The 23,214-nt window shown below is 41.2% G+C and overlaps 2 protein-coding genes across 3 annotated transcripts; both read left to right on the forward strand.

Annotated features, from left to right (window-relative positions):
* The first annotated feature begins 576 nt into the window (after window positions 1-576).
* sypb (synaptophysin b) lies at window positions 577-12,462 on the forward strand. 2 transcript variants are annotated; one of them, XM_088369920.1, is made up of 7 exons: window positions 577-682; window positions 2,300-2,365; window positions 7,638-7,762; window positions 7,990-8,188; window positions 8,263-8,454; window positions 8,567-8,882; window positions 10,160-12,462. In XM_088369920.1, exons 1-6 carry the CDS (start codon window positions 665-667, stop codon window positions 8,849-8,851), a joined length of 885 nt encoding a protein of 294 aa, XP_088226046.1. In that variant the 5' UTR covers window positions 577-664; the 3' UTR covers window positions 8,852-8,882; window positions 10,160-12,462. The 2 variants fall into 2 exon arrangements, with proteins under 2 accessions (XP_088226046.1, XP_088226047.1); XM_088369921.1 differs by lacking the exons at window positions 577-682; window positions 2,300-2,365 and adding an exon at window positions 5,996-6,015.
* A 1,239-nt stretch (window positions 12,463-13,701) lies between these two features.
* LOC148401830 (proteolipid protein 2-like) lies at window positions 13,702-22,639 on the forward strand. The gene is made up of 5 exons (XM_088369397.1): window positions 13,702-14,101; window positions 19,260-19,415; window positions 19,486-19,584; window positions 20,595-20,691; window positions 21,044-22,639. Exons 1-5 carry the CDS (start codon window positions 14,009-14,011, stop codon window positions 21,055-21,057), a joined length of 459 nt encoding a protein of 152 aa, XP_088225523.1. The 5' UTR covers window positions 13,702-14,008; the 3' UTR covers window positions 21,058-22,639.
* Window positions 22,640-23,214: the final 575 nt, after the last annotated feature.

The raw sequence follows: 23,214 nt of genomic DNA on the forward strand, positions 1-23,214 counted from the left end.
AGGAATAAGATACTTCTCTTTATTTTTGGAGACAAAACATTTCGGAACCTGTGTTCGGCACATTTTGCGGAGGATGGCTTCAGCAAGGTAAACTTTCACACATGCCACAACTGCATTGATCAATTTGATATGTGGAATATTTCTAAATGGGGTTACGTTATGATTGCTCGGAAATCAAGATAGATAATTTTTGTCACACTGAAGAATCAAATTTTCTTCATTTTGTTTTGATCGTGAGATTATGGGATTATTTAATCCCATTGTGAAAGGATTTCCTGTTTTTCACTTGTCAAAAAAAAAAATAGAAAACAACGCCGGCCTAGCTTTGAACTGATGTATTCCCCTGCTATTTTTACATCTTTGAATCCTCTAATTTTGCATCTTTGAATCTCTCCATCAAGCGAGATATGCGCCTGGAGACTATCGGCGCATTCCTCTTTCTTCTTCTCCCTCCAATCAAAGCCCCATGGCCCGGGGCCATCACATAATAAAAAATGCGCCGGGATTGGGCGACCGCATCTGACGTCATGACGTCCTCGCCCCAGCTGGTGACGCAGTGGCTGGCTCTTCCTCGTGGGCGTCTTCCTCCCCTGGGCTGTTCCGGATGAGACGCCTCCACCCCCTTCGCCCCTCTCATCCTCTTATCGGCGAGTAAGCGGCCAACATGGATGTCGTCAACCAGGTAAGACTTTCGCCAGGAATTCATCCATTTGCTGTTTTAGGTTGTTGAATTACGAGTACGTTCATTTAGTTCAAGCTTTTTCCCCGTTCATGGTTATATGTTGTATATTTTTTCTCAATGTTAATGTTGCGTTCTGCTCCATCGACTGTTGAAAATGCTTGACGCAGCATCGGTGCATGAAAAAAAGATATAACAGATATTATAATGTTCAATCTGTGTGTTATACAAAGCATAACAGCGCGATGATAATGCAGATGCTGTTTTTCACGAGTGTTGCTGCAGTGTTAGGGCACGACGGACGAGCGGGCCTGTCGGCTACTGCAAGGGGAGGAGGTGGGGGGGGGGGGTGAAGGAAGGATCTCCACAGATTAACATTTATGAGGATATTCTCTGTCACCCCCAATGTTGTGCTTGCTATTGCCCAATAACATCCACTGCACGTTTCAATTAGCCCCGCTGTTGCTAGGACAACAAGAAGGATGAGGCCCCCCCGTACTGCTGCAAATAGCCGCACCGCAGTATTGTGGGCCCCGAAAGAGAAGCCTTCACTTCCATCACGTCTTCTCTTCTATAATGAGCGAGGCGCGTAGTATTTCCCAAGTGATGCCCCGATAGGCATCCGTCGTGATTGCCTGTCTCCCTTTTTGCACGCCATCTTCTTCTCGTCGAAGAGCGTGCGGCCATTTACTATTTGCCGCTGCAGCGCGTACTCTGCGGTGTCGCATTCACCTGCGCACACAACTTCCACAAACCCCGTCCCCCACCGCACCCTATAAAGAGCAGGATATTGCGAAGTGTAGTTTTTGCCTGCTTGTTGTAAACATAGGATGCACAAATGGCTGCTGCGACGGTTAATCAGCTTTGTCTAATTGGAATGCTGACGGCGTACGCGCACGCAAACACACACACACGCACACACACACACAGATACCGCCCACGCCTCATATAGGCCCCCCCAATTAAATGTGTGTGTATAAGTATTTTTCAGTCACTCAAACTCTCATATCGCCTTAATTCTTCTACTACAATGTATAAAAATGCATTGCATAAAAACTCAAGAAAATTTGTTTTTCAATAAGGAAAGTAGTGGGCACATTTATAATGGTGTACTTAATAAAAACAAAGTAATCATGTCTTTGAATTTAAAATGAATAAATCGTATCGCATCGCTTGTTTCAATTACATTTATTGCGTTGCTTCTTCTGATGTGCCCCACTTGGGCACTAGGGGGGAGTGTGATATAGTCATGCAGACGCAAATAAGAGTCGCCACTACTCTCACTGACCAAGTAACTACAATAATCTTAGTTGTTTTTGGATAAATTATGAATGCCATTGCGTATGTCTGTTTACCTATGTTGATTTATATTTATGTTAGAATATATGTTCCTACGTGGTGTCAACATGGACACTATTGATACAAATAGTTTGACTTTCTTTGGTGTTTTCCATTATGTGTTAGCATTAAGTTAGTGGCAATGATATGCCACTTTCTGGTCTCAAAAATGTCAGATTCTTTGAAAGTTATGAAATTGGAGTGTGAAAAGTGCTGATTAGCTGTCATTTGCTGTGGAAGGAGTGCAAAGATTTTTGACTTTTGTGTTTGTGTGTTTCCCAGTTGGTGGCCCAAGGGCAGTTCACAATAATCAAGCAACCGTTGGGATTTATAAAATTCCTCCAATGGGTAAGTCATCTCACTGTTCCTGTGTTGCATACATGACGTTGATTGTTTGATCACTAAAAATAACTCTGGTGTGGAAACAGAAGTTAAGAACATAGAGTAAGAGAGATTCTCCCATCTCATTCATGATGATGACGATAGAACTTTATTCATCCCACAGCGGGGAAATTTACTTGTCACAGCAGCGTACAAGAGTGCAAGAATACAAGTGCCAAATTTAAAAAAGGATAAATAACAGTACCATGATTGACTCTTTTCTTGCCCGGATTAATAGCGTGGAGATTTTACAAAGAGTTGTGCGAAAAACATCTTCTGCAAAACAGATAATGTTTTGCTTCCCCGTTTGTCCTCTAGTGGCTAGTACATTTTTCGATTTTCTTTTTATGACATCAACTTGTTTTATCTTCCTGATCCATAGTTTCCTTTGGATTCAATTATTTTTTTAGTAATTCAATGATTGGTGCGGCGGCCATGTTGGATGGGGCAAGTTCCCGTCAAATGCAAAACTCATTCAAATAGGGCTTATCTGATTGGCTGTAGCTGCATGGGAAATAATGTTGGCTTTAACAGTAACACCGTTTAAGTGCCCAATATGTTTGTATTTATTTTGAAGTATTTTCTCAATAGTATTTCATTTCCATTTTTGAATTGTTGTCCGTTTCAATGTGACTCATTGGATGTACTGCTCAATTTCTCCACTGGGCACAACCCCAAACATAAAATTTTCTCCAATATTTTCATTTTAAACCAGCCATTTCCACGATATACCCTGGCATCTATTGTTGTCAGACATTATTTATGACAGCATCTATAGCACATCTTTTTCCCCAATTATTTCTTGGCATTGCAACCCTATAGTGAAGCGTGGCCTGTGCAGAGGACACTGAGCGTAGGGGGGGTGCAGGCCTTGCCTGAGTCATTTACTGGAGGACATGACCTCTGCATTGTAGCGCACTTCATTGCATTTCCTGCTTGCTATGTGCAACCTCCTCGCCGCGCGTTGGAGCCAGCAAACTGCGGCATCGGATGAAGCTGTTTTTGTTGTTGGGGGTGGGCGCAATTAAAAATCGCAGCTGTGCCGAGGTGGCTTTTCCCTGGGGCCAACACGCGCAATGTGCTGGTTGGTTCTATGCTGACCAGCCTTCGGCCTCCCACGTGGACGTTCCTTTACGCTTAAACTGACAGAGAGACACAATCGTGCTAACGTGAGAGTGAGAGTGACGAATCGCCATGTGATTTTTCTACATTATTCTAATTGACAGGGTAGGAAAGTCACAAACTTAAATAGATTCTGATTCAGTTACTGGTTTGCTCCGTAATATCTGTCAGAAAATAAGCAAAATTGCGCCACAAGATGATGTAAGTCACGACTCACACCTAGATGCATAAACAATAAAATGGCTTTTCTAAAAACTGACTACAGATCGTGACGCTACAGGGATTCCCCCCCAGCGATAGATATTTTATTACGACATGACACATTAGCTACAAGTAGCACAATGCAATCAAACAGTATGAGCCTTGGCAAATGTTGGACAATGGGCTGTAAATGGCCGTCATTTGACACCGCTGATTCTCACTCTGCAGCTTCGTCTGAGGCACGAATGCGCCGCACGGCTTCATGCTAATTGCGTTGTCGTGACTCTGTAGTCATCCAGGGGTGTCCAAACGTTTTGCAAAAAGGGCTAGATGTGGTTACGTGAAAATTCGCGGGGGACCCACCTCTGTACAGTCTATCCAATTGCTTTAAACCTTGTCGTAGTTTGCCCATTTCATCTGGTAATGCCTCTTGTTATTGAATTTCAGTCTGTTTCTTATCAAACTCGAGAGACACGGTTGTTTTGTATTTAAGTTAACAAAAAAAAAAATTGCCAATTTCTATTTGTATTGGGAGCAATGGCCCTCTCTGTCAACTTGCTTTTTCTCCGCTATAGTCTCCATTTCAGAGCAGGCAGGAAAGGTGTCATGCAGCGCGGGGTTCAGTCTGACACCCAACACGACACGACTTTGAGAGTGGTGTGTTCAGAGAGGCAGAGTGCGCTCGGAGCATATTTCCGAAAGCGCCAGACAGCGTAGCCGCAGGTCTGCTGCCATCTTCTGGTGAAATATAAAATTGCTGTTTTGTACGTATGTTTTCTGCTGTGGTCAACACTGCTGATGTGCTACAGATTATTGATTGTATGCTTGCGGCTGCAGGTCAGTGAATATTTGAACACGGGCCACATTTGGTCCCCGGGCCGGACTTTGCACACACTGCTGTAGTCCTTACCTGGAGCTGTTTGAGTGTGCTGGCACCTCACTGCCAGCCAACTGCCATTTAGTAGACTGGCCTGTGAATCATCTGGCAGAGTGCAGGAGGAGTTACTACTTTTATCGGATTTATCTGGCTGGATGCAAGCAGCAACACACAACACCAGGCTCTGCACTAACACCATAAAGATTGAAGAATTGCAAAATTGTAAGTCACATCATTCATTTCTCCGGTATTACCGACTGAGGGGAGGAACTTCATCTAGTTAGGGCCTCTGACCTCTGTGAATTTTTGTGGAATTCTGTCCCTAGCTTTATTTGGAAGAACTCGCCGATTCCCATTTTTTGTGCTCTTTAGAACGTCACAACATGGCAATGAAATCAAACTATTTATTTGAGGTTGAAATGATATTGAGATGCTTTGGGATCATAGCTTGTGCTGTATTTGTGGTTGAAAGTGTTAATATGGCAACCCTAAACAGTTTTAGGTAGCATTGACTGGCAGTTTTTGGATGGCTTGGTTCCTATCCTGACCATAAGGTGGTAGTTTATCTGAAGACATGCCTGTTGTGCCTGATGACGTCATGGAATATGTTAACAATATGTCAAACATGAGCTGAAGAAAGGCAAAATCCAGAGGCAGGTCTTCCTAATTCATGCATGAAAAGATAAGCACATTGCAGATAGTCCTTAAGTGTGGCTAAAAAATGCATCTGTGGGCAACTTTGTGCAACAGCTTCCTGCATGTGTGACTCAGCGAACGTCGCCCACCGATCCACCCTTTTCCTTTCTCGTGCTGACAAAGCAGCCCTTTGACGGATGTAACAAGACGTCCGGTTCCTAAATCAATCTGATTGGCTCATTTCTCAAATCCCAAATGTAGCTAAAGGCACCACTCTTATTTTTCTATCATGTAAATACTAATGATGCGATCGAAAATGGAAGAATATCTCAATACGTCATCTCGCTTGATCTGAAATGTCACCAGCAGCTTCTCTTTCCAGCCAACTCTTAACATTGATTTTCCTCGTGGAGTCAGGCAATGATGATGTGGGAGAAAAACCATAGCAGGCAGATGGTTCGTGTGTGTGTTTGAGAATTTTTAAGGGGACTGTGTGTCTTCTCACCACGGTCGAGCTGACATTCATCCAGCATGCCAGCACGGATGGAAACCAGTCTCTTGCTGTGTGGCGCTGCCAATAGCGTTGCCATGGCACCAAACACCATTGCCGCTCTCATCCCGGCGGGCGGCTTGCCTTTCTCCAATTCTTCACTTCTCCTTGCCATCCATGCATCACCATAAAAGTTCAGCTCTTGGAGGCTCCCGTTTAGCTTTGACTTTCTATTGCCGCCTTCCAACAACGATGCTGCAGGAGGCCAAAGCGCCGTGATCCGATCCGCTCGTGCGTACCGTTCCATTACTCTGGCACGCTTGATTTAAAGTATTACCTGCTGCCACGATAATCTCTTAACCAGCAAATCCCAGCCCTCGTGATGAGTGAGGTTTTTTTTCCCTCCATTTTTGAAGTAGGCCTACAGTTGACATACTAAATGCTCGTAGTGGTAGTTTTTTCTTTTTCTTTTGGGCTTTTGTGATTATGATGCCGGAAAGGAGACTTTCTTCTTTCATCTAAAACCGCTTTAACCAACAAGGCATATGTTGGGATAGTTGCTATGATTATATTATTGCCAATGTTTTATGTAAAGCGCTTTGTTACAGCAACAGCTGTGGTGAAAGCGCTATATGGATAAAAATTTGTTGCATCGGATTCTAACACACCCATTTGCGTAATTGTAAACGTGCGCAGACACCAAAGAGCCATTGCAATCCGAGGATGCCTGCAATTCCCAGATTGTGGAATTTTTCCAATTTGGAACATATTTCACACTTTAAATGAGAAACTGATTTGCATTTGGATCCCAATGTTATATTCTGATTCTCCCCAGTGACGTACGTGGCTCTTCTAGCGGGCTACTTTGAATGAGTGTGTCCGCCATTGTGCCGCTGCATTGTGTGCTCCATCTTTGGACATTCAGATGTATATTATAATCATCTCAAGATTTGATAATATTTGTTGTTCTTTCCAGATGACATCCATTAATATCGTTTTATTTTCTGTCTACATGTGTTTTGCCACCATTTGTTTCCAAATATAAAACAATTATATTGCTTGTAAGCCTGTCTATGGCATTTATATGATAATATAATATGAATTCTCTTTGTATTATGTTTATTTTGCATGGTTAGAGTATTAAACCCTTTTCATTGGCTTTTTTTTTACAACTGCAAGAGAGGTGGTGTAACTGCATTGTTTTCTGTGGTCACGTGTTTGTGTGTGTGTGTTTGTGGATGTGCGTGCATGCGTGTGTGTTGTGGCTGGATTTACAGTGGAGTATTTGGTGACAGATGGTAGGGCACCTCACTCAGATTAATAGCTGGATTTTCCATCCAATCGGCTCTGGCTTGCAGAGTAGCGAGGCCGTGCTGGTAAAAATAGTCCGGCTCGTCTAATCTGTTGTGTGTCTACGCAACGCATGAGAGTTCATCTATGCGTTCATGTCGGTTCATGACTCACAACAACGCTCAGCGTGATGCGGAGATGTCGAATGTCTGATGGGCGGGATAAAGCCCGGCATTTACCCAATGACGCTCCAGTTTTGCGCTCAATGCTTGACTGTAAAAGCGGTCAGCCAATCTCATCTTCTTGGAGGTTTGGTTTGGCTTCGAGTCAGGACTTGCGTGTGTCCGTTTAGTGAGTGTTTGTGATGTTTTGTCAAAGCAAATGTCTAATTCTGCAAACGTCCGACAGTAATTCACTGTAGCAACAACAAAAAGTGAAATAGTAATGAAAGCATTTGCAAATGAAACTGTAACCATGACAACCGTTGCATAAAGTGTCGATCACACTGTATTTGTTAGCATTTTTTTCACAACTGACAGAACCTCGGCCTGTTTTGTGCCACCTTTGTTCTCATGCATGTGTTGAGTCGCTGTCAAATGTTCACCCTGTGTTTCTCCTCGCAGATCTTTGCGATCTTCGCCTTCTCGACATGTGGCAGTTACTCCGGCATGTTCAAGATGAAGGTGGAGTGTAAAAACCGATCAGAGAGTGATCTTGGCATCGAAGTTGAATTTGAATATCCATTCAGGTATACCATTACTGTTCTTGTTCATTATATTACTCATCCTTAACAAATACATTGCACATCCGTAACAAATTAATTAAAAAAATTATTCATCTTTTTTCAGATGAATAAAAAAAAAAAACTAGAGTCAGATGAATCATTTGCTGATAAAAAAAAAAAAAACAATAAACAGGGGACTTGTCCTGATTTTGTTCAAAGCTCATCCAACTTACTCTTCTTGTCTTTGTCAGGCTCCATCAGGTTTACTTTGATGCCCCCACCTGTAAGGGAGGGAACTCTGAGCGTCTCTTCCTGGTGGGCGACTACTCTTCCTCAGCCGAGTTCTTTGTCACCATCGGTGTCTTCTCCTTCCTCTACTCCATGGCGGCTCTCTCTGTCTACTGTTTCATCCTGGAGAAGTACCGTGAAAACAACAAGGGCCCCCAGATTGTGAGTCGGTGCATTACTAGGGGGGGGGGGGGCAAATTGAACTGTATTTAACTCTACTACTCGTTGACCGGCAGGACTTTGTAGTGACGGCGGTGTTCGCCTTCATGTGGCTGGTGTCGTCTTGCGCGTGGGCCAAAGGTCTGTCGGATGTCAAGACGGCCACTGATCCCAAGAGGGTCATCACCCTTATCACGGCCTGCGACGAACGAGAAAATCGCTGCCAAGAAGTCCACGACCCCAAAGTCTCTGGGCTCAACACCTCTGTGGTAAAGCCTGCTTTGACACTCGACTCATCACTCGGACTCGAGTCATTGCAAATTAAATTGTGTTTCATGAATGTTAGGTAAAATAATGATTATGGTACCGTGTGATCCGCAGGCTTTCGGCTTCATCAACCTGATTCTGTGGATAGGCAACTTGTGGTTCGTCTTCAAGGAGACCGGCTGGATGGCGGCCGTGGCGGGAACGTACATGCCGTCGCAAGAAAAGCAGCCCGCCCCAGATTCCTTCGCTCAGGGTGGCGGCTACGGTCAGCAGGATCCGTATGCCGGCTCCCAGGGAGGCTACCAGCCCGAGTACGGCCAGCAGGGGGGCTACAACGAGGACGGGGGCTACAGCCAGGGCTACGAACAGCAGCCCACTTCCTACTCCAATCAAATGTGAGCCTGTGTGCTGAAGCCACAGCTACAGGATGGTGAGTGTTTTGACCATAATCCATCACAACAAATTGATGATGATGACTGTGTCCTATTTGCTATGACAATAAACCGCCGCATGTTCATTATTCACAAAATCATGCCGAAGTGACCCATCATAGTACACTAATGTCTTTGAATGTCAAGGAAAAGATAACTTTAGCCTGGGTTGTTTGCGGTTGTTACACAAAATCCAATAATCCGTAAACCATTTTTGAACGGTTATTTATAAAATGAGGTTTTGATTAAATTACTGTTTTGGACCACACTTAGAGGTACATTGGTGCCTTGACTCAAGAATTGAACTTGTTGCATGACCATGCTCTTAACTGAACAACACACTTGTAACTTAAATCATCTTCCCATGAATCAGTTCTAGCCTTTATCCACCCAAAAATAATTAAAAAGAAAAATTGTATATCATAGTATTGTTCTTCATACAAACTTACACGAAAAACATTAAATAGAATGTAAAGAATTGTGTGCACCATTGCCACCTCTGGCAATATAGTAAACATGGATATTCATGAAGAAGGCAAATAAGATGTAATAATATTTGTAATACATTTCCATAAAGGCTGAAGACTATCGATATTGTTTTATGTCCATTTATATTTCATATTATAAAATATATTTAGAAATGTTTTTTTTTTCAGCCCCACAATTTATCGATGTAGACACCCCCCAGTGTCCCATTTTAGCACGAGCGAGAAAAAATCCTGGAGCCGTCCCTGCAATTACTCATCATATAACAGTGTGAATGCTTTATATGACATTTGAATAATCGCCTGGAGGGCACATGCAATATTCATCCATCCATCCAACCATTTTCTTTACCGCTTATCCTTGTAAATTGTCTCTTTGCACGTAATCTCCCTCACTGGTGAAACACGGCTCGGTCTTTGGTCCCGGTTTTGAAAAATGTGTTTATTTGTTGTATCATTTTACAGGACCGCCGTGCCCATATTTTGTTATTTCAATAGCAATTATGTAACATTATTTTCAGGCAGACATTGGAAGTGGCTGAACTATCTGCTCCAAATTCATAAAGGAGAAAAGCAAAAATATTGCAAATGTTTTGTGCATTTTAATGAAACAAAAACTATACACTACATGTGTTCTGCTAATGTTCCAATTGGAAAAAAAAAAGTGTGTTTTGAAAAAATCAAGATACCATTTTTCCCCCCCAATGTTGAAATATAAGTAAGGCTGTCATAAATCATTCAAAATCAGGTGAATGAATACTCTTCCTTCCTTCCTTCCTTCCTCTTTCCAGGGTGACCTTGTGATTCCGGCGCTCAACCGCCGCCTGCGTTTCTGCACTCGTCTGTTAGTCTGTTTGTGTACATGTGAGTTGGGCAAGTGGTGGGGGGAGGGTGGGGTCATACATGGGAGGGTGGAAAGGCCAAAAGTGGGTCGTGAACACCTTAAGGCTGCAGAAGGGGGCCAGGGAGGGGTCGGGGTGGTGGGGGGAGGGCTCGGAGTCTTTGCTGTAACATGATGTTTATTCTCGTGCTGTATTTAACTGTAGAAGACAACAGAGGATTGTCTGTTTGGTTATACGAGAAAAACTTGATACCAAAACATTCATTGACATTTAACATTGAGGAGGAAAACACGTCATGGAAAAAGACTTCCATTTTTTTGGTTGGGGTGGCGGGGGTATTGTAGTTATATTTAACTTGAGAGAATGTATTGTCCGTGCTGTGTAAATATCGACATGCTAATATATATGATTCTATGTACCCCATTGAATAATTGTGCACTCCATATTAGTTGTCATACAACAAATGTAGAGCACAGAGTTATTCAATTGGATTTCCTTTGGTTCGGAGCGCATAGTTTGGCCTTTGCCCTTCAACTCCTCTCTCATCACCCCAACATAAGTTGTTGTTTTTTTTTAATTCCTGACATCTCAATTTGTTTTTGTCACTATCAATTATTTTGTAGCTATTGGATGAGGAGCAAGGTGAAGGCCGATGAATAAATAGGAAAAAAAACTACAAATGAGAATTACTAAATGTAAATTTTCACCAGGATGAACACGCCTGCAAAATTTTAGGAGTTGAAGATATGAAAGTACGGAAGGGTATTGCTGCCACAACAGGAAAAAAAACAACTCTATGTAACAAGGTGCTACATTTTATTTTTTAACATGATAAAGTTTCCCATTCAAATGTTTTAATGTGATAAATTTCACATTTTAATGTGATAAAATTCACATTGTATCATGTCACTTGTTACAACATAATATTTTGCACTTGTGTCTTTATAAATCAAAGTTACGAGCTACATAACACATGATAACACATGACCGCATCAAAACGTGGCATTTATCACGTTATATAGTATGAAATTCCTTTTATTAAAACATATTATTTATCAGCGTGGCAACAATACACATCTGATGGAAAGCTCTAAAGAAGGCGGTTTGGCTTGAGGATAATCATGAGCCATTTGAAGAGAGAGACACACACACACACCACGTGTACCCAAATTAATACCAACTAATTAAGTGTATAGAAGGTGACAACTAGCAAGTAGATTGTCTCCCCCTTTATTTATTTATTTGCCTGTTTTTTCTTTCCCTATCAAGAGGATGCGTGAATATTTCCAACCACACACGTCAAGATGACATTAGTGACTTGCTTGCATCTTCTAGTTCCTGCGCTCTTTCACAAACTACTGTTGCGTGCTTTGAACATTATTAATCAGGGCGGCGAGTGTCCGTTTTAGAAGTGCGCGTGTTTATTTGTGGGTATCGATCAGGTTTTGTCAGTGAATTTTTGTCCTATTTGTGCGGTACGGAAAATTGTGAGACAGCCCGCTAGTATTTTCCCCCCCTTACATGAACTTCAACTATGGGTTAATAAAAATAAGGTATAGAACATACTTAAGACATCACCCTGGAAAATGTTTTAAAGTAGTCAGGACAAAATGTCCGAGATATATATGTTGAAATCCTTTCTCGCTTCCCCTTTGAATGACAAGTGAAATTACTGCATGCATCGTCTTCCTCTTATCCTAAAGTGTCCCTAAACTTATTCGGGCAGACTGCGCAGTGATACTATATGACAGCATGTTAGATCCATCTACAGTTCTACACAAAGCACAATTTAGGCAATAATGAGAATTTAACAGCCCTGCCAGTTGTGTTTGAAATGGTCGCAGCTGTGTCATCATTTGTAGTTTTGCTTCCACAGACCACATCTGAATGGATCCTTGTCCATCTACAGTGTTTGGGTCCAACGCTCAGCCTTGGATTCGCTATCTTCTTTCTTTTCCCCTTTTCTCTTATCCCCAATACAGTTTTCTTCCCTCTGTAGCTCTTATAAATATGCTCAAATGAAATATACTCTGTTGTTAGTGGTGAATGATGTCTTGTGATACTCTCTACACCTTTGGATAGTGCTGTGTTTATTGTGTATGATGTATACATATTAGTATTTATGATAATGATAAGTCAGAGAAGAAAAATATCTAAGGCTCTTCAGAATTCTGCTGTATTCTTACTGTATGGGCTCCATGTGAAACAAAAATGAAATAAACTTGAAATTATTCTGTTGAAGGTTAAAATGAGTACTTTTGGTCAAAGTAATCTCCTTTTCTTCTGCAAATGCTTGGTTAAATGTTTTGTAGATGAAAATTAAATGAAAAGTAACATTTCAAAACTAATACTAATAAATTTGAGGGAAAAATACTTTCAACGTTTCAATGTAAATACTTTTTGGGGGAGGAGATATGATTACAGTAAATGACCCGGCTATCTTCAGTTATTTCCTACTTGTGGGCCAACTGTGTGTGGGTGGGTGTGCGCGCGTGCGTGTGTGTACGTGCGCGCCTGCGCGTATGGTACTTGTGAGAACGCAGGGGGGCCATTTTATTCATTAAAACGGAAGATAGGTCAAGTAATTTGTGGATGAGATTAAAAAAAAAATAGACAAAACTTAAAAATGTTGATTATAATAATACAATAATTCAATAAATCATTTTCATGTGTATTTTATTTCCAACATTATTCACATATTTACAAAAGCATTGTATGCTTATTAACTATTAATTGTTTAATTAAAGAAACAAAATGTTATGTGCATTGGTTATTTTAGATTTATGTTTTTACTGTGCAATTCATTAATATATATGAATAAATATATTTTAATTGACTAACCATAGGGATTAGTGAGGAATTCAATCAATTCTATCAATACTTTACTATTGTTAAAGTAATTACAGAACAGAGGGAATGGTATTTATGAGCACTGCTATGAACTATGAATCACAACTTCCATAGAAACGTAATTTAAACACAGCACGATGCCTTCAAAACTATAGGAGAATACACTGCTTTCAGTTAATGCCATAGTGGTTGACTTGATTACTGTTGACAGAAAGGATAAACGAGAACAACTTTGGACATAAAAAAACAAATATAGATTTGTTCTGTATTGCCTGTTTAAGTTATGGTCGGAGAATGGGTGCAAGGATGAATTCAGTAATTCAACAAAATTAAGACTATTGTGCCGTTTTCGAGGATTCATGAAGGCAACTCGCTATAGTTGCGAAATACAGTGCCGTTGCGTTTTGGAAATGTCGGAATTTTCTACTTTAACTTGTTCACTTGATCATAAACAACATAATACAAAACAAATGCATCTTGCCTAACACATATAGAAATACAAAATTTAAATTAAAGTGTGTTGTGTAAATGTAATAACCATTCAAACTTTGGTTCGTGAAAAACGAGGACTTGGATCGAAAGTTTCCAACTTGAGATTGTAAAATTTCCCAGTTGTTGTTGAAAGCAGCACAGTTCCCCGTGGAGAAAAGTGAAAGCCAACGCCCCTATGAGTGACATGACAGCTCCTCTACTCTCCTTTGCTCGCCTCCCCCCTCGCAACTTCCAAGTACGGAACATAGCTTTTTCGTAGCTACTGTGCTCTTTCCTGACGGATCTCTGCCAGCCAGCTTCACCCACTTGTTGTTTTAGATTTTAGATTCCGCTAACACGAAGACAAGCTAACTTGCTTGCAGGACCAGCAGTGCACTCTGGGACATCTTTGCTAAAACTTTTGTGGCTTTGCTTCGTGTGTTTCTGCCTTGACGGCTATAATTACTCCGAATAAGAATGGCCGATGCATCGAGCTCCGATACCAGCTGCATGGAGAAGCTGAAAGCTTACGTGAGGACCCAAAAAGGTCTTATCCTCGCGGCAGAAATAGTAAGTGATTCACGCCACCGCCTACGAAATACTATATACAAATCAAAACACATTGACTACTGTCGGGATCAGATGGAATGGTAACGCTTTGGTTCAGATTGGTGACTGCATGCAACTATTGGATCTGACTGAATACTGTTAGTAACTTGGTATAAAACTGTTCTTTTAGTAACTTGGTATAAAACTGCTCTGATCCATGCAACGGTGTCAGTAATAGTTCTCCTTTTACTACAGTCTTTTGGTTGCTTTGCCACTGACCGCGCTATTCAGGATTCCTGCCTTTGACGGTTCGGTTTCCTTGAAGAAGCTACTTCATGTTGAGTGTTTTGAATCTTTTTTTGTGGGAGACTAAGTTACAAAGATGCAACTGAACCGATTGAGACAAGGTCGTCAAATTCAATTTTAACGCTGGCTATTTGATCGTGATTGTTTTGACTGTAAAACGTGACAAATCCAGCGCCGGAGAAAATTTAAAAGCGCACAAGGACCAGTGCTGCTTGCTGTGCTTGAGTTCTAATCATAAAAGTTGACAGAAAATGACCAACATTTGATTTGCATTACATGCCAAGGTAGATATTTAATAATAATTTTGCAGTGCTCTGTGCATTTTCCCCCCATGCTGTTTGTCTTTGCCCATTAGTACATATATACAACAAATTGCTAACTAAATTTGAAATCAAACGAAGAATGATAGCTTGTGCAACAATTATTCAAATGCTTTGGTCAAAACAAAAAAAAAGCTTGCGTTTCCTCAAACTATTTCAAACATTTCACACATTCCTTCAATTTTCTCTGGCATTCTTTAGCTCAATTCCATAAAAGACGAAGAATTACAGTACACTTTTACAACTTTGGCTGAACTGCCCTGTTCATTCCGCCAACGACTGCTTGGCCATTTGTAGACTGCGGCTGCCGTTACCATGACAACCAGGGTGGAGCTGGGGCCTCGCAGGCATCTTCGCGGGCCCCTGCGAGAGTATGAACGCCCATTCTTGTGTTTCCTATGGTGAAGGGAGTACTTACGATAACGTGGATCCCATGCATGAGGTGCATGCAGTGCAGATGCCTTTAGCCATATTTTTCTTTTATTAAATGCAAACTGCAGTTCACCATAAGGCAATTGTAATGATTTTTGGTTCAAGACCTGAGAAAATGTACGTGTTGGCGCCTCAAACCTACAGTTATTGTTTTTTTGTGTATAATTAAGGTGGTCGATGAAGTGTCATCCATGTTTTTCAAATTGTTGAGCAAAGTATGCATTCAGCAGTGGAGAGAACATTTTTGATTTACTGTGATTTTGAAGCCTCCTTTTTCATCCTTTAAATTTTTTAATATTTTTTATTTTTGCATTTTTTTTTCCTCACCGTAGTAAGTATGGAATGAAAAGCATGTGGTGTGGGGGTTTGAGGTCTCACCAATAGAGGTTAAGGGTTTCCACCTGTCACTTGTGTCACTTCTGCGTTCTCATTTGACACCAAAGAGCCAAATATTTATGGCACACAGAGGGTCACAACTCAGCCCAGTGTGGCTTTCTCCCTTACTACATGCTTGGCGCCATGACCAAAAGTGAGAATGATAACTTAACGGAAAGTGACTGAGTCACTTCTCTAGGTTTCCGTCTGCATCATCCTCTTGTTCGAGATTCATCAGCTGGTCACCACAGATGTGCAGTCTGATCAGCCATCTCGCGAGAGCTTGTTATATGCTGGAAATAGAAAGGGAAGAACATTCCTTCTCCAGTGAGAGGTTGCTGATCGTAAAGTGCCTTCCCTCTCTCTGCCTCCATGCTCATAAGTCAAGGAGCTTAGAAAAGGGGCTCTCAGTTGCAGGCGCTCAGTCGTCCACCGACATTTAAGGCACGAATTCCCTCGCCGGGTGGGGAGTTTGGACTTTGGAGCAAAGAAGAATCTCTTGGCAAAGTCAGGAGGCGCACTCTTTTTGTTTATTCCGCCCTCAGTGCTCGAGGAAGTCATTTTTGGCGGTGGATGGCCGAGATAGTGTGTATTGTAGGACGCAGATTCAAGAGACAAAACAAAGATATCACACCCTCTTATTGAGTGTTCAGTCTTGTGGTAGGCGGCACGACCAGATGCTCTCAAGTCAATTTTAATATTCTGTTTCATTAAATAGTTTTCCTGTATTATGTATTTGTTCTTTCTTTATATGACACTGTTACTTTTGACTGCACTGTTTATTTTGCCCAATCGGGTTTGAGCCTCTGTTGCCTTGTCAGTCTAATCTGACCACAACTTTGTAAGTGCAAAATGAAAAAGCTTATCTGACTGTGTTGCACAACACAACCAGTGATATTCTGTTTAAACTTGCCTTTTGCAAACATCCGCTGGTCGCCAGATGTTAGCCACCGGTTTTGAGCCGGTGCACGGCGTCTCATTGTCACAAAGCCGTCAAAAAAGCTTTCACACGGTAAAATGTATGTTTCTCTCCTATGAAAATTCTAAAGCAAAAAATCTGTTCAATTGCTGATACTTTGTTTAAAATGCTACGAGCAAGACGCCAGAACTAGCCCTGCGCATCAAAGTCTGTGGCCCCCCTTGGTGCAAAAAGCCTTTTAGTACTCCACAAGAGCACACGTTCTGTTACGTCATCTTCACAAAGTCTTTCTCAAAGGTAAATTTGAACCTTAAATAAAATTAAATATAGGTTACATATGATTTGCAAAATCATGATCTGTTTTCATTGTAATCTGGTTTATATCAAACCTTACGCTTTTTATCTATTATTGTGTAAAACGACAGTCACACTTTCACTATAGTTCAAAATGTTGCACTGCTTTAGAACGGAAATGGGACTTTTGCAACACTTGACAGACATCTGCAGACTTCAAGAGCCCCACTGGAATCATTCTCAAGCTGTTTTCACCACTTTCAATTGGTTACCCTTGCCTGAATATTATTTTATCTACCTGTAAAGCATGCAGTCCGTGGAGCACGCCAGGTATAATCTGTGAATGGGAATGCATGAAGCAGCCATTTGAAATTTCCACACACCTGTTTTTTTCTCACCCATTTCCTCTCTTTGTGGCAACTTCCTTCTTCCTTGAGAGTCATGTTTTTGATGCTTTATTAAATGCAATATACTATATAATGAATGAGCCTCTCAACCCGATACATAGTAGCAGTTTTTATAAATCGCTTTGTGACGGTCCATGCCAGTTGAGTTCGGACACCTTGCGTGTTGTGCGGCAAGCCTGAGAGACAAACTTATTTAGTTATGTACCATATATTGAAACATCCATCCATTTATACCTTGGACTGCTTAGCAGCCAATGACAAGGCACAAACAAAATTCTAATCAGCTCTCACATTTAGAGTCTTCAATGAAGCTAACATGGATGTTTTTGGAATGTGAGTACCGTATTCTCAGGATGCAAATTTTACACAGGAAAGTACGGAGCACAGATTCTAACCCGAACGTCAGAACTGTGAGTCAGAAGTACTGACCAAATGCTCCATTGCACTGTCTCCTTGAAACATAACACGTTTTCTTTTTCCCGTCAGTGAGGAAACGGAAATTTCCATATTGTGCTCAACACATGGTATTCTCTTTAGTTAGCTGTTGTGATTGTTGAAGGGGTGTGGGGGGTGGTTAATGCCCTAAAATTGACTTTCCTAGCAACCGATTCTGTTTGAGGAGCGGCCCTTGACTCTCATGTATCTGCTGACTATATTTAGCCGAGCGTTCACTACAGCGCCCCTCTGGTCCCTGTGAAAAAAAATGTGCTTCATGATACCCATGACTCTTGGGGTGGACCTTTTCAAACGGCGTCACTCCAACAGATGTGCGGCTGCGCTACCAGCATGAAGGTGTCAGCGTTCATCAGAGGCGCCCTTGTTCCAAGGGAGCCTTGTAGCCGAGCGGGTCGGTCACAGTAATCGGAATAGAGCCTCTTTTGTGTCGGGCCGCGTAGGACCTCAAGTACTCCCTGTCTCTCCACTGAGGCAGCCTGTGCCAGTCTGAGATCATGTGAACCAGCGTGGCGGCGTGCGCGTGTGGTGACTTGAGACACAAGTATAGTTCGTTCCGTAGACCACTCGTATCTCAATTTATATTGAGGGCCCCTCTGGAAAATGAGATGCTGCATCTCAATGGGGTTACCCTTAATAAATAAATAAATTATATTGAAAATGAAATATTTCATAATGGAAATAAATGAGGGCAAATGTTTTTCATTCATTTGCACTGCAACAAATCAATGTAAAATTAGTACGATATTGCATTTCAGAAACTACCGTGTACATCGAAAGGGTGGAATGTTTACATATTTATGACTTGCTAACAAATATTTGATATGCAAAAATGTATGGTGTGAGTAAATTCCCCGAACAAAGACTTTCACTGTGTTCAAGCGATTAAATGGTGAGGTTTTAAAATGCTTGTAAGCATTGGTCAATGTTGTCTGAATGCGTGCGCCCACGCCGTTTGACAATCGCTCGATTCTAGCGGGCCCTCTGTTTATTTATTTATTTTTCCAATCTGGCAGCACTTTAGGGGGAAGGATCGAAAAGAATGCAGCATGAAAGTTTTTCCCTGTTATGGAAAACTATGAGCTTGGATTGAAGATGCGCATCAGACTATTCTAGAGTACTATCATGCTTGTGAGTACTCTTCTGATAGAGTGCAAATTTTTTTTCTGTGGTTTGTGGGCTTATTCTTGTGTACTACAAGAGGAAGTCTGCTAAGAATTACTGCACAAATACAGTTTAGCTTTAGCATTTCATCTTTAAGAACCTTTTGTACCTCAACAATTCTGGGCCGTAGTTTTTATATAAGTGCAATACACTTTTAATTGAATAACTATTTTATTATTTTTAAATATAAGCACAGCATTAATATTCAAATTGAACATAACGTTGCACTGGCTTACACAATATTAAATAATATATATATGTATATTTTTTTCAAATATTGTAACATTACGTTAGCAATTCAAGACTCGGGGCAGTTGGTCATCGATTTTAGTCAACAGCTGAAGTTCAGGAAAGGCAAGGCAGCTTTATTTATGCAGCGCATTTCATACACAATGTAACTGAATGTAGGACAAAATAAAAGCCACTTCAAGATGCATGTAAACGGTTGTTGGTCACTAAACGTTTGCTCACCACTGATGACTGTGATCGTCCTTCCTCCTCTCCCACAGGTCATCAGCTTCATCGTCATCATTTGCTATGCAGCGTCCTTGTACGGAGGCTACTCAACCGTGGCCATCTGTGAGATGGTCTTTGCCATCATCTTCTTTTGTATCTTCATGATGGAGCTGGACAAGCAGTTCCTACTGGTCAACTGGCTGTGGACGGTGAGTGGCGAGCGTCCGACGCCGTCATGGTCGGCTTGAGCAAAAACCTCACTTTCCTATTTTTGCCCAGGATCTGTTCCGGGCCGTCATAGGCGCGGTCCTTTACGTCATCACGTCTCTGGTGTGCCTCGTCAGAGCGTCCGGGGACGGCGGGCTCATCGCAGGCGGGGTCAGTAAAGATGTGATGCAACCCACTGAATCAATCATGACGGCAATCTTACTGACTCCTTGGCTCCAAACATAGGGCAGATTGGCCAAATTGGGTCTTCTCTAATTGTGTGATCTTACCTTTCCTGGTCCTGACATGTTGAATACAAACACAGGCTAGTTGGAACGCCTGACATTTGTCAGCGTGATTAAATGGGTGGATTTGTTGCACATGACTCACTGTCATAGCAACCCTGAGGTAATAACTCGAGCTTCATCAAAAGTGTTTGGAGGTGGCTGTTTGGAAAAATAAAATGAATCAAAAAATGTAAAACGCAGGAAACAGACTTGGGTCGCATTTGCACGGATGCTCGACAAGTGAGCGAGCTTGTCGGCCTTTGAAAAGGGAGTACGATGAGCAGTGAATGCTTCGTGTGTGTTGTTTATTAGCAATGCTCAAGGACGGGACAAATTCTTTGCGAGAACTCTCAAAACAGTTCCGGGGATACTTGATAATGTCAAATATACTGCCAGGTAATGTAAAACAGACTTCAGTCACATCAGGACTACGCTACTTAATGTGACTCATGTAAAAATGTGAGTAATTATTGCCCCACCCACTAAAATTGTAACAAACTGTGATCTCTAAAATCACTTGAGTCAGCCAGCCCTTGACTTGGAACATGTGAGAGGGAACGCCGTCCACTTTCTGCTCCTTTCTAGACCACTTTAGGATTCTGCTGAGTGTTTTTAAATCTCCAAATAGAGTTGCTTGGTGTTCAAAACAGTATGAGACTCTGTCCGTGTTTTTTGAAATTTTTTGTACATTTTTGGTTTGTTGTTTTTGCAACACCGTGCCATCCAACTTACGGATTTGATTCTGGAAATAATAAATAATTCACCGAAAGTATGCTTGTGCTGTATGTCACCTAGCAAATGTCAAGTAATGAGCCCTCCATCATTATTTTTTTTAAAATAGCCAAACCTCAGAGCAATAAAAATAGGTGAATAGAGTGAATTATTTTGTTACAGGTGTTTGGCTTGGTTGCTGGTTTGCTGTTTGCCTACGACACCTACACCCTCGCCTTGCAAATCAAGAGCACCAGGCAGCACACAGCAGCTGCTACCGGTGAGATGGAGCACAGCTCATTTTGAAACTCTAATGCTGGAATGTAATTGGCTGTCTGTATTGCCAACTAATTTTGTTTGTTTTATATTGGCGTGTCAGTCTCCATATATGTAAATTCCATGTGTCATCTATGGCCAACTCCATTTTTAGAACCCCATTTGACGTATGTGCATGTTTCATGTATCTAGATATATCTAGATATATAGTATGCCACTTGAAAATATCTTTAGCTGCTCATGTACTGTAAATAGATATGGAAAGTGGACACTGAGACATTCAGTGTAAATCCAGTTTTAGAATGTGCCCTTAAAAATGGATGTCATATTTTATTTTATTTGTGTGTTTTTCTTAGACGACAGAGTCTAAGCTCACCAAAGTGCGTGTGCCTCTGAGCATGTAGCGGAACAACAAGAGGACGGAGTGCAGCAGAGCAGAGCAGTGGAGGAGACAAAGGACAGTAAAAAGAACAGGGCAAAGTTTAAATCCGTGTCAATATCATTTTTTTTTTTTTTTTTTTATCTATCAAGCCATGCCTAAGAGGTGGATGACCATGATGTAGCAGTGCCGCACATCTGTGCCTGTGTGTCAACTGTGGCGGGAACGCCCCTCGCAAACCCTAAACTCAATCTGGGAACATTAGCTAAAAAGGGAAATGTGTAAGCGATAGGCCATGTCGAAGGTCAACCCAGATAGTCCTCCAGCAGCGCGTCTCCTCAATTTCCACTTTTAATGGACTACTGTAGTTCGTAGTAACCCTTTTGTTAAATGTGTATGGGTGCTTTAGGCATTATTTAACATCCTAATAATTTGTCTCGCATGTTTTTTATTTTTATTTTAATATAAAAAAGTCGTTCAGCCTGTTAGTGATTGACCTTCAACAAAACCATGACCCCAAATGGTCAAGGTCTGTCAATTTCCCGTCTGGTCCGTAGATTTGCATTTTCACATCAATCCAGAAAGTTTATGTCAGCTGCTTTGAAACCTTACCAAAAAAAGTTCTGAGAAGCTGTGGACCTCCAAAAAGCAAAATGATGACGCAATGTGCCCATGTTATCACAAAAGATGATCAGGTGGACTCCTATTCTTTCACAGACACTGCAGCCACCCTGCGAGTATCTAATGCGACTTTTATGACAGGTCTACATCCAAAAACTCTACCCAAAATGTATGTAATAATTTTCTGAAAATATTAAAATCAAACTTGTAATAATTTTTACTTGATGTCATAAGGTTGCACGAATGCCTCGTACAGTGGCAACATTCCGTCACTTGGTGAACAGGAAAATCGGATCCGATTGCCACCCAAACACTCACCAATATGCTCTGGTATATTCCTTTCTATATTTCCTTTTCATTGTAAGTGTCCAGAGAAATGGCGGTGTGCCAAATGAGTAGGGGGGGGCTTCCACAATAGGTCAATTGATGTCCTTCACTGTTTGTCCAAGTGCCTGTGTTGTCATTTGAGATCCCACGATCCGAAACACTTGAAGTCATCTACCTGCTTGGATCTACATTTTTTATTTTACCCAGTTTTTCTTTTGTTTTTTTGAACTGCTGACATCCACTCACCGTAAAATATCATTCGTGTGTGTCACAGTGTTACTGTGTGGTTCATAAGCATCCCTTGTGTTAATATGCTAACTTGTTGCTGTACAGTTGTGTCAATGAATCCAGCCCAGTTGCATAACCTTTCCACATTGCCACATTTGCGTTCCCTGCATCCTGTGACAGGAAACATGAAGAAAAGCGGTCATACAGTATGTGACAGTGTCACATATGTCATATCTTTCATTCATTCATCTTTTTTTTTTATCTGATTCTCAACTTTCTGGTTGTTATTTTGTTAAAAAAAAAATTGTCATTATGCTTTCTAACATGCTTTACAAATGTAATTTCACGGTCTAAAGCAACTTAAGCTTTGGGAAATAAAAGCCATTGCTACAACAAATGCTGCATGGTACTAGAATTGTTTTAAAACTTTTTTTTTCAAGTAGAGTGATTAATTATTATAATTTAAAGTGGTTCTTCCGCAAGTGCCGATAATTATTATAATTTAAAGTGGTTCTTCCGCAAGTGCCGATGTTGGCCCCTTTAACTGGCGAAGGTCAAAATATTTGTTCAGACTACTGTTTCGTTACACTTGCGTTCTTCCTGACTGCCAGGAGATGGCAGCCGATGACTATTGAGGTCATTTTATACTTGACACAAACTTATTAGGTCGAGCTGCAGTAACTATCAGTTACAAACTACTGTATTTGTTTGATATAAATGCATTGACCTTGATTTGATATGTCAAAGACGGCTTCAAGACAGTTTTTTTTTTTTTACCTCATAATATCTGCAGGATTTAAATATAGATTTAAAATTTCTTTCCTGTGATTAAGTCTTGTTTGCACGGCAGTGGTGTGTAAAAGTACATTAATTGTTCCTCTGGTGTCCGTGGACCAAATATACAGTGTGCAAGTGCACACCTCTCGTCCACAAAGTTAAAGCTGGAGGAAAGTCAAGTTAACAAGAACTTTG

The sequence above is a fragment of the Syngnathus floridae genome, chromosome 2 (genome assembly GCF_059516105.1).
Source record: "Syngnathus floridae isolate MCC-2025c chromosome 2, RoL_Sflo_1.0, whole genome shotgun sequence".
In the NCBI taxonomy this organism is placed as follows: domain Eukaryota; kingdom Metazoa; phylum Chordata; class Actinopteri; order Syngnathiformes; family Syngnathidae; genus Syngnathus; species Syngnathus floridae.